Here is a 12,373-nt window from a genome sequence, read left to right on the forward strand (position 1 = left end):
CAACAGTTTTGGAACACACAAACACATGATGTTGCCTTGACGACGGGGGCGTCAGAAAAGAAAAAGCTCCTAATTGTCGTTCTGAAGGACAATTACAAATGGCGTATATTTTTATTTTTAAGGACTTGTTTTTTTGTGCAGGTGAGTTCAGGAAACAGTCAGGTCATCATGTGTTAGCATGCTAACATTTTTTCTACTTAGCACTCAACACAAAGTACAGCTGAGGCTGATGGGAAGAGAGATGTGAAGCGTGAGGGGCCGCTGGTACTGAAAGTGTTTTTTCTCATTCCATATTCCATGTTGCATTTATCTTTTAAACAGTATCTTCATTATAAGTTAATTTAGAAAGACAAGACTCTCCTGGATAATATAACAATCACATAGGTTTATATTATGATCACCATTTCAGTGATTTCAACTTAATATCGTCATTTGATTTGATTTGATTTGATTTATTGATTGGGACAGTGTGCAGTTTTAAACATTAAATATGCACTGTACCGGAGTAAACTCGATGCTAATTTGCATCCGTAGTCCCCAACAATCAAAATATACAACAGCACAACAACAAACAGTACAAAGCAAAAAAAAACAAAAACAAAAACACCACACAGAACACACCATACAAAATACAAAGCTACACACAACAGCACATCACATAAAACCACAATGTCAATTAGAAATTAATAATGTAAACTAGACTCAGCGGTCACACAGCTGATTGGTCTTGCGTATTTTTTTTTAGTTTGGCCTTGAATGTATTGATTGAACTACAGTTCTTCATATCACCAGGTAGGACGTTCCACTGAGTGATGGCTGACTGTCCAAATGAAATGGTACAATCTTGTATGGAGGATATTCTGGAGGATCTAATAGAACTTACTGAGCGAGTGAACAAAAAGTCACATAGTGGAGGAAGCCAAACCATTTAAAATTTTATAAACAAGGCACAAATTTGAGAATAATCTAAAATTGTCAAAGCTCAGTAAATTGTATTTCTCCAGTACCCTACAGTGATGGACTGTATTATGATATCTCTAAATACTACAGTACCCATGAGCTTCGTCATTGTAAACAAAACGGGTCACCATAGTCGCTGAATTCACTCAAAAGTGAAATTAAAACTGAACTGATTCACGTTGGGGTTAAAAAATGAAGTTTCCACCTGCGGTTAGCGGTGCACAAGACTGAATCTTAAGCGCTGTGATTGGATGTTTCTTGCAAAAAAAAAATGCACCTTGGGAGCTGTAGCTAACTTCTGCCTCTAAGTTTCTATGTACACAGTCTTTAACTCTAACTTTTTATCGATGTTTTCTAACGCAGTTGTTCATCTTCTGTGCTGACGATTTAACCGGGAGAGTTTCATGTCGATCAAATTGTGAGTCACTAACACTGTCTATGGAACCATTGGAAATAGCTCTTTGAAACTCTATTATATTTACTGGTATTTAGTCATAAACCAAAGTGTTGAACATATTCTATTTGTGCCCTCATGGTGGCAGTAGAGGGGATCATCAAAGTTATTAGGATTCATCCTCTGAGAACCATGAACGTCTGTAAGAAACTTGATGCCAATCCATCTTGTTGATGTTGAGTTATTTCAGAGGATAAGTGTAAACTTTGACCTGCTGGTGGCGCTAGAGCAATATTCAGGTATCTGTACCAAATCTTTAGTTGTTGAGATATTTCATTCGGGACCAAAGTGGTGGAGTGACCGACCAATGTTGAAATCCATAGAGCTCAACTGTCTCCCAACTGTCAACACTGAGGTATAGTTTTGTTTTTATCCTGGTAACACAATGTCGGTTTTTATCTTTTGGGCTTTGAAAAGGTTTCGTGAACATCTCAGTCTCTAGTCCATCACTTGAACAAAGTAATGTGCAACTAGATTTATTATGTTCTCTTTGAGCTTCTGTATCCGTAGTGGTTAAACATTAAGGAGTGTAAAGTTAATTTTGCACTGGAACTTTGAAATAGCCAATAAAGTCAATTAAGTTGCCCTGCCTTGCATTTGACTGACCTGCTAATGCACTGTGACTCTTGCACTGAAATATTTACCTTCAGACAGGTAATCTGAGCAGGTCTCATTGCAGAGTCTCACCCAGGTGATCAGCAGGTGACAGAAGCGTCCAGGTAACATTCCTGTCGCATTCCAGTCTGTCAAGCCTGACACGCAACGCACATGCCGAAGGCGTGTCTGATCCACTGCGGGATAACTCCGCCTCAGGGTGACTGTGGGAGCACGTCGGGTAGCGTGGAAACGTTAAAAAATATGTAATCTAGTGGAAAGCTGTGTTAAGACGTCAGCTTTTATGATATGGCTTTTATCAAACGCCTACATCCTGTTGATTTTATTATTACAAACTAAATGTCTGAAACAGAAGATTAGATAAGTGTCAGGGTGGTCAACGGAAAGACACTTCATTACAACACTACATAACAATGTTATGGTTACAGTTTGGTTATGTTTAGGAAAAGATGATGTTTTAAGTACCAAATAAGTAGTCATGCTTACAATAACAACCACATAGGCTAGTTAAACCTACATTAACTGATTTCTTCTCCTCTTGTTTTCAGTGGAAACAAGTAGTGAACACAACAGTGACCTATCATGACTTTTTATGTTATGTGTGTCCACATCCAGCAGTCACGTAGCAATATTATCATTCATTTGGAGTCGTGTTTCTGTCCACCCGGTGAATTTAAGTCCAATATTCACTCTCTTTAAGCTTCTGTTTCTGCTCTCTACCAACTCCTGACTATGTTCACCAGCTAGTCTACAGCTAACTGCGTCTGCTTGTCGTTTGGTGCTGAGCAGGTAGTGTACAGTGGCTTTTTAGAGATTTTTCTCTGAAAACGACGCTATGAGAGCGCTGAGAGTGAACCAAAACAGTAAAGTTGCAGCCGGACAGTTAAACAATGAGCTGAAACTTGATATAAAGCTCTGTTAAGAAAACAAAGCAACAGGTAGCATCACAATATGTATCGCTATTGTCTATGCAGGTATTTTGTATTTATTTATTCATTTATTTTGCATAAACCAAGATTCCATTAGAACAAGAAATACTTTATTGCATGGATTGTGCTACCTTACAGTATATGTCACATAATTTAATCAGAAATGCTGCAATATGCTAAGTCTTTGAAGTCCAAATAAGCAGAAATGTCTGCAGAAAATCCCGACATTTGACATTAAAATAATCAATGGCATGATCTTTTACCAGATTCAGGCATAAAATAAAGAAAACAGATAAACCAGAGCAGGAACAGTAGGGTCTACAAGGCCAATACTTGTATAAATATAACAGACAGATGTGACTTTAATTAATTAAAACATTGAGAAACTAGTACTGTTATGGCTCAGGGAGATATGAATTTATCACATGTAGAAAAACATTTCTATCGAGGCAACATGTGGGCAAACTTCACCTGATGAGGAAGATCAACTATTAAAAGCTCCAGAGCAGCTACTAATAAACTAATGAATGGTGAAAAGGGGTTTTATCTTTTAGTGTTAGGCCATCTTGCCCTCCATTTCCCTCAAAACATTATTAATATTAATATATCATATTAGAATTATTATAATCCCTTTTTGTGAGAAGTTTTCTCACCTACTCGACCAGCTTTTGTCACGCTGACAGACTCAGAGTGAAATCCAAGTCGGTCATAAAAGCCTGTTTGCAAAGAAAGTGGTGACAGGTGACATTAAACACGGGGACTTGACTGAACAGCTCGGGCTTTTACTAAACCGACGCCTTCCTCCACTTCTCTTCTAACGAGGTGAAATTAAGTCGGATTAAAGCGTTTATTAAGCCTCATGACCCTGTCGGATAATCCCTTGAAAGTGACCCAAACATTCTTTTCCAGGCCAAATGAAACCAATCTCATTCAACTGCACCAGTGAATCCGCAGCCTGACTGACTCACACACACACGCCTCCTCCCTTTCAAAACACTGAACTAAACCGGTCCTGCAGTTTTGACAGCAGACTTTTTTTTTTTTTTTTTTTTCTTCTCGGTTCCTCCGGTGTGTAGTTGTAACTTCGAGAAATATCTTGCTCCATCTGATATCCAATCTTAACCATGTTTCTCACGCACAGAAAGCCACAGGGTCTATAAGAGCCACGGTGCCACCAGGAACCTGGTCTACAGTGCAGACGGATCCGACACACAGACACACACGCAGCATGGGTGAGTCTCCGCTCTGATTTACTGACAACACCTCCTATAAACCTGCTTGTCTGCTGCTGCTGCTCCGATATGCAAAGCTTCTCTGTACAAACAAAGTCTGGTTAGATTATTGACAGGTTTTTTCTGCATTCGCTCACAGCTGTTTACAATTCACATATGTTAAAATATTCACAAAAAAAATTATTATGTAGATCTAAATTGTCAATCTGTGTAACACCCTCAGAACTGTAAAAACTCCATATTTCTATCAGAAGACAATGACCTTGGTTTTGTGTCATTTGTGTCATTTTCACATTCATATAAACTAATATAATATAATATAACACGGTACACTGTAAAACCTATAAAATGATCCATTGTGTTAAATCAGTACTCATGTTTATTATTAACTCAGTGTGATTACATTAGATAAGATTGTCAGTTTTAAATCAGGTCAGAAAACTTACAGTCATGAGTTCAGTCTTGTAGCTTAAAATGATGAGTTCACTGAATGTCCAACTGTTAGCTTATTTATTTAGGTTAAAATTCTCCAAAAAAGCTCTCCTTCTTTCTAAGCTGCATGAAGTGAGACAATAGAGGCTTGTTCCTACATATGTCTCAAATGTGTCACATGATCTTCTCTGATCTAAAGTAAAGCAGCTTTAATCGATATTTATCATTATAACAGTCTGATCCGTCAGTGTGTCGGTCGTGGCTCGTAGTGATGAACCTACAGAGAATTATCTGCAGCTCCTCTCGGAGCTTTATAGTGAGTTTCAGCTCGTTGTTTATCTGTCCGGCTGCAACTTCACTGTTTTGGTTCAGTCTCAGCAGCTCTCATAGTGTCGTTTGTGGCTGCTGTTTTCAGAGAAAAAGCTGTAAGAACTGGTCTAAATGTAGCTGCCAGCAAAACATTAAAAGCTGCAACAGTTACATGATAGATTAGTTCATGAGTTATCAAACTTTACATTATTATTCATAAAACCAAATCATCAGGTTATAATACACAGATCTGAGTAACTTCAAACAGTATTTTTATATGTGTCACATGACCATGCAAAATGTAAAGTGCTCCCTTGTACTTACAAACCCACAAAGACCAACTCTGCAGTTTTAACATTTTTTTTTTTACGCCCTAAAACTTCACTGTTCTGGCTCACTATGACTCTAACTCTCATCACCCCTTGTTTCCAGATGCAGGCAGATGTTTTCAGTGATAAACCCTCCACAGTACATTACCTGTCCAGTATCACACAGCAAAGCTGACAAAGCTGGTGTGAGCACAGTGACATCAGAAGCTTTATTACGTACAATAAACCTGTTGTGTTACTGGTTCAGCTCTGTTTCTTTTCTGTCTTTTGCCTCGAGGAACATTCAGATTGTGGTTTCTCTGTTCCAACACACAGAGGAATCCCTTGTTTTAAAAGCAGTGATCACAGATCAGCAGACTGCGTTAAAGACAGTCTCCGAACGCTCGCACAGCGCCAACGCCTTTAATTTAACACCTACTCATCCTGCTTTATTGTGTCACAATTAAAACTGCTGCTGACGCCCGGCGCGTCGGCCTCGTCAGACACGTTTCACAGCTCCTTTAATGTCATTATTTGTCATTCAGCTGTGTTTCAGGTCCGGCGACGGAGGGACGCTACAGTTCCTGTTTAGGTTTATCTGTCTGCTATATTTTCTGTGTGCATCTAGTAAAAGATCAAACCACTGATTATCTTAACGTAATGCCAACTGTCTGGTTTTTCTGCAGACGTGTGGCTTACTTAGAGAATTTCAGAGCTTGTTTTCTCTTTCAAGAGATGTCGTTTGTTGCTGTAAAGTTTGGATTTTAGAATATTATGGAGAAAAAAAAAGATCTCTCATAAGGCACCCATTACAAGTTGTATCAAATAACTTTATCAAGGTTAATTGATGCCATATAGATCCGTTCTGATAAATGTTTCTCAACCTTTACACCTGCCGACCTGATGGACTGTTGTAAAACACTTCACCACACTTTATTAACGAGCAGAATCATTGATTTATTTGCTCTTTGCATGAAAGTTTTGCTCTTTACACTTTATTAATGACCTACTAACATTTATAACTGTGTAAAACTTAATGAGGAGGAGAAACAACAGCCAAAGGAACGTTTCACAACCGTGTAACCCGGCAGTTGTTCTTATTAATGGATTATAACTGATCTAAGAAGCATTAGTAAATTATTTTTAGCGGCGTGACTTATAAGTTTTAAGTTCAAGTTCAAACGTATTTGTCATTCCAACCACATCCATATAGAAATACGCATACAGTAGGACGGAGATGCGTTTCTCAGGAACAGGGTGCAAAAATCTACTAACATACCTAGAAACACATAAGAACAGTTAAAAACTCAATAAAAAGAAGCAGATTAGTAGACCAGCGCTATGCTAAAAAAGTGCAATTAAGTAACTGAATGTAAAATATTTTAGGAAAGGCATAGGAAAGGTTTTACACAAAATAAATAAAGCCGAAATAGATCATATAATATTAAAAAATAGCCGACATTGCTAAAAGTTAGCAATGATCCTTTGACTTTTTCTTGAACATTTGCGTTTTTTTCCGTAATGTAAAACTTAATAATACAAAAAAGATGATAAAAAACTGTCATTATATATATTTTTATATATTTTTTGTACTGATGTAAATTGCCACGTAAATGTGTTTGTCTATCTGTGTGTGTTTGACAGCTCAGAAGACGGCTCTGATCGTTTACGCCCACCAGAGCACCGGCTCGTTCAACGCGGCGGTTCGAGACGTGGCGGTGCAGGAGCTGACGGAGCAGGGCTACAGGGTCGTCGTGTCTGACCTGTACGCCATGAACTTCAAAGCTAACGCCACCCAGGACGACATCATCGGTAATCCCTGTCTGTCACTGACTAAATTACCGAGCGAGCACAAAACAAAGTCAAACCCTGAGCGGCCTGCAAGATCTGCTTTGCTCTTTTTTTTCTGGAACACTTGAGAACAAACGAGGGATATTAAGGTCACAATACATAATTAAAGGATAAAGCTGGTGTTATTCTATATTTTATTGCTGACAAATCGCATGAAAATGCCAAAACCGACAATGTGTTAGTTTGTTGATCGATTCTTTCTGCCCCGAGCGCATCGGCTCCTACTGACATAAATCTTTAAAAACAGCTCACAAATATATATTTTCCTGTTAAAAATAGACTCAGTACTTTCCTAAAACAGCTGGGCACTGAAATGTTTAACAAACGTTACTAAAACAGGAGGAAATACTGCATTTGTTGGGGACTATTTTCATCGGCGGATGAATCCATGTTTGTTGCTCTAGTGAGTATTTCTTCAGCAGGACGGTGTGTGTTAGATTGAATAAATAAACTACAATAAACTACAGTGTATGTAAGATAAATTAAGCTCTGGATACACACACAATACTTGTTAGTAGATAAGTTCGTTGTTGGTTTGGATCTTTTCATGGGATTTATCGCCAGCAAGAGAAACATAGAATATCATCAGATTTATCCTCTAAGCTCTGACAGCGTGTGTCATGTCCAGGTGATCTGAAGAACCCGGAGCTTTTCCAGTACGGAGACGAGACCATGCACGCCTGGATGGAGGGCCGCCTCAGTGACGACATCGTAGCAGAGCAGCGCAAAGTAGAAGAGGCTGAACTCATCATCTTCCAGGTCAGAGGTCACTCACATCTCTTGTTTGTTGTTATTATGTGCTGAACGAGCGGCAACTACCACGACGGCACATAATATTCAAATAATACTTTCCAAAACAAGGAATACAGAATCAATAAATTATGGGATAAGCAAAGACAAAAAGGAAAATAATTTACTTAAATAATTAAAAAAAAAAAACAATAAAGTAAATGCATTAAGTGGATTGTTGTGTCTCTTTCTGCAGTTTCCTTTGTACTGGTTCAGTGTGCCGGCCATCATGAAGGGCTGGATGGACAGAGTGCTGGCACAAGGCTTCGCTTTCTCCCTGGAAAAGATGTACAATAACGGCATTTTCAAGGTCTGTCTCAGGTGGACAATTACAGTAGATCTACTGAACCAACATGAGACAAACAAAATGCTGATAATGATAAAATGAAATATCATAACTTTGAGGTACTTGTACTTCCCTTGAGTATTTCCATGTGATGCTACTTTATACTTCCACTCCACTACATTTCAGAGGGAAATATTGTACTTTCTACTCCACTACATTTATTTGACAGCTTTAGTTACTTTTCAGATGAAGATTTGACACAATGGATAATATAACAAGCTTTTAAAATACAACACATTGTTAAAGATGAAACCAGTGGTTTCCAACCTTTTTTGGCTTTTGACGTCTTACAAAAAGCAGTGTGTAGTCGGGGTCACATTTCACATGTCTATGAGTTGTTAACAGCTCCACCAAATAGTGATTTTTCCCTCTAAACTTCTCACATGCTTTCATTTCAATAAATGTTCAAATGATCCAATATTTCAGCAAAAATCAAAGATTAGAGAAAAAGTCCAAAAACTGAAAACAGATTTATGTATCAGAACTTTGTTTTTTCTTCTTTCCTCTCCCATTAATCATCTCACGACCCCTCAGATTTATCTGCTGACCCTTTGGAGGGGTTCCTAGGTTGGGAACCACTGGACTAAACTAGCTAACTGTATATAAAGTAGTGTAAACTAGCTCCACCTCCAGCAGCTACAACAGTAACATGCTGCTCTAACACTGATGCTTCACTATTAATAATCTAATGATGTCATATATAATAATATATCAGTCAGAGGAACCAAACCACTACTTTTACTGCAATACTTTAACTACATCAAGCTCATAATACTTATGTACTTTTACTGCAATACTTTAACTACATCAAGCTCATAATACTTATGTACTTTTACTTAAGGAGGATTTTTCATGCATGAGTTTTACTTGCAATGGAGTATTTTTACATTGTTGTACTTTTACTTAAGTAAAGCATCTGAATACTTCTTCCACTACTGCAGATTATAATATAATATAATATACATTTATAGGTCACAAAAACAATGCACCATGATACTGTTATTCCATCAGATATAATACAATAAAAATGCTACATTATTGTCAAATTTTAGAAAAAAGAAGCTGTTTGAATTCACTCCTGAAGTTTAATCAACTTCTCCCACAAACATGCAGTTACTGTGTTTTCCTCACAGATCAGCACCTATACGAGTAATTATATTTTAGTACAGTTCCTCTCATCACACTCTTTAAAAACTATTTTTTATGTTTCTCTGAAGAAAAAGAAAGCGATGTTGTCCTTCTCGACCGGAGCGACACAGACTATGTTCCGCCCTGATGGCATCAACGGAGACATCAACATCTCACTGTGGCCTCTACAGGTGAGTCTGAACAGCCTGTTTAAGCAGAATTAAATTGTTGTTCTTGTTACTTTATTTTTTGTAATTTAATGTTACTGTTAACAGCATGTACGCTGAGCCAACCTACTCTGTACAAATAAAGGTTAAATAAATAGAATAAATCAATTATTCACCAGATATTAGGTGATATATAGTGTATATGGTGCATGAATATAAGCATAAAGCATTATGCTTTATTTAAACTGAAATACATCAATGTAGATAATAACGACTTGTACTATATTTTATTTAGATTCATTTTTTTTATTTGCATATAAAATGTCAAATTAAATTTTAAGAACCAAACTATATATCAATAAATCAATAAATTTGTGCCTGTAATTGGGGGGATCCTGCAAAAAGAAAACTTGTTTTCAATCATAAATAACCAAAGATATTCCATCAGTCATTCTGAAGCTTTTTTTCTCACTTTTATCATAAGGCTTTTTTATAATCTTTATTTATTAATTTACCTTTTTATTCTTTTTACGTCTGCCCTTGTAAGGCACTTTGTAATTGCTGATTTTTATACGTGCTATATTTATTTTATTTATTTGTTTGTACTTGATAGGGACAGAGCACATTAATGAACATCAGTATAAAATACAAGATGTAAACACGCTGGAGTTAGCAAAAAAATGCTAATTTATATCCGTGTTCCCTATAGGCAGGTAACAAAAACAGAAACAGTTCAAGTAACAACATGCAAATACACAAGTAGAAAAAGACAAAATACATTGTACACATGTCCAATTATATAATAATATGTATATAAATATATTGTTATTGGTGGCGGATGGTCGTTAACCTGCTTCTCTCTTATTTCTGTCTCCCTCCTTTCTTTCAGAACGGGACTCTGCACTTCTGTGGATTTCAGGTTCTGGCTCCTCAGATATTCTGGAGTCCGGCTCACTGTCCCCCCGCCGTGCGAACCGCGATGCTAGAAGGGTGGCGGACCCGACTAAAAGGACTGCTGGCTGAAAAGTGTTTGACCTTTGCCCCCTGCGAGATGTTTGACCTCAGCTTTCAAGGGGGGTTCATGCTGCGGCCCAAGGTGAAGGAGGAGCAAGAGTCGCAGCCCTTCGGTATCACCACGGGACACCATTTAGGGAAACCGCTGCCGCCTGACAACCAAATCAAAGTTCAACCCACTGATGAGAATAGTGTGAAACCATCCTGCAGGAACTAGAACCTTCTCTTCACTCATGAATGTGCCTTTAAACCATCTATATACTGTATGTGACAAGATTACTTTAATACCAAAATACTGTATGACAATGAAAAAACTCTGCACACGGTCTCACTTACTGCTGAAATATTGAAAAAGTCTTTGGACGAATTGAGACTAGTGTCCTTAATATGTTTGATCTTAAGTCACTTGTTTTCTATTTTTGATCTTTGGGGTCACATAGATGTTACTTAAGATTTATTGGTGTTGTTATATTCTGTCATTTTGTATTCTTCTAATCTTTTTAATGCTTTTGCGACGGTGACAGGATATTTGTTGTGTTAGTTCAACGTTCTCATCAGTCAAACTAATGTTTATAGTCCTCTGATTGGATGATTGAGGCAGCTCCTATGTACTCCCTCTCTATATATATATGTATGGAAGTGTGTTGATGCCGCTGAAACGTTGTGATCTAATAAATATTCCAGCAGTAAGTGAGAAAGTGTTTAATGAAGCTGAAATAAAACCATTTAGAACAATGACTTGAACTTATTTTTATTTTAGATGCATAACGTGTTTTTCATTTGCATTTACACAGTGATGGAAAGTAAACAGTAAGTGCATTTATTCATCTCTGAAGTACAATTTTGAGGCAATCAATAAATAATCAAGTGGAGTATATTTTGCTGATAATACAGGACAAATGTTCACTGTGTGTATTTATTTTCATTTTTACTATTTACTGGTTATTTCTGTGTACTGTGTACAAAGAACATCTATGTCTTTCTATTCTGGAAAAGGGTCTTTCCTCTGTTGATCTTACTGAGATTTCTCCGTTTTTTTCTACATTTAAGAATTTTTTGAAGTTTCCTTCCATGAACCGAAGCTCTAAGTACAGAGGGTTTGTACAGATGTTTTTGGACTATATAGATTTGTTATGGTACCTGAAGATTCGCTAGTATTTCCCTGTGTTTCCAGTGTTCCCCTGTCCGTCTCTCTCTGTGTGTGTTTGTTTGTGTGGGTGCTTCCAGCTCTACATTCCTGTCTACAATCAGCTCATCACCTCTCCCAGTCTGCTCACCTGACTCTCATCAGTTCATCAGCTTGCAGTGTGTGTATATATACCCGGGCTCTTCAGCCACTCATCGCCAGATTGTTGTTTCTACTCAAGTGGCCTCTCACTTAGATATTGTTATTTCTCCAAGTTTGGATTTTTTGCTAACTGCTGTCTCTCTTGCTCTAGTGCTCCTGGACCATCGCCTACCTGCCTGCCTGCCTGCCAGCCTGCCCGCTTGCCCGCTTGCCCGCTCTCCGGCCCATCACCACCTGCTCCCTTCTGCCAGCCCTCGCCATCCTCTCTCACTCCTCTCAGCCCTCCAGTCCTCTGCCTCAGCCCGCTTCATCTCCACTCCATCCACCTCCATGCCCTCACTTCCCTGGCAATAAAGCCTTATTTCATTCACTGTCACTTTCGTCTGTGTCTGCATTTGGGTGCACCTTGCAACCCCCCCTACAAGATTAAAATGCTTTGACTTGATTGGTGCTGAAATGATCAATTAAACAATCTTATAATCAAAAAAATATTTTAGGTTATTTATCAAGCAAATGGTCAAGTGAATCATGATGGGACTTGTTATATATGT

General features: G+C 37.9%; 1 protein-coding gene across 4 annotated transcripts; it reads left to right on the forward strand.

Moving 5' to 3' along the window:
• Positions 1-1,323: 1,323 nt before the first annotated feature.
• Positions 1,324-11,274, forward strand: nqo1 (NAD(P)H dehydrogenase, quinone 1). 4 transcript variants are annotated; one of them, XM_042413020.1, is made up of 7 exons: positions 1,324-1,378; positions 4,100-4,190; positions 6,884-7,051; positions 7,719-7,849; positions 8,076-8,189; positions 9,443-9,544; positions 10,410-11,273. In XM_042413020.1, the coding sequence occupies exons 2-7, from the start codon at positions 4,187-4,189 to the stop codon at positions 10,749-10,751; spliced, it is 861 nt and encodes a 286-aa protein (XP_042268954.1). In that variant the 5' UTR covers positions 1,324-1,378; positions 4,100-4,186; the 3' UTR covers positions 10,752-11,273. The 4 variants fall into 4 exon arrangements, with proteins under 4 accessions (XP_042268954.1, XP_042268933.1, XP_042268938.1 ...); XM_042412999.1 differs by lacking the exon at positions 1,324-1,378 and adding an exon at positions 1,396-1,769 and having other exon boundaries at positions 10,410-11,274; XM_042413004.1 differs by lacking the exon at positions 1,324-1,378 and adding an exon at positions 1,399-2,249.
• The last annotated feature ends 1,099 nt before the right edge of the window (positions 11,275-12,373 follow it).

The sequence above is a fragment of the Thunnus maccoyii genome, chromosome 1 (genome assembly GCF_910596095.1).
Source record: "Thunnus maccoyii chromosome 1, fThuMac1.1, whole genome shotgun sequence".
Lineage (NCBI taxonomy): Eukaryota > Metazoa > Chordata > Actinopteri > Scombriformes > Scombridae > Thunnus > Thunnus maccoyii.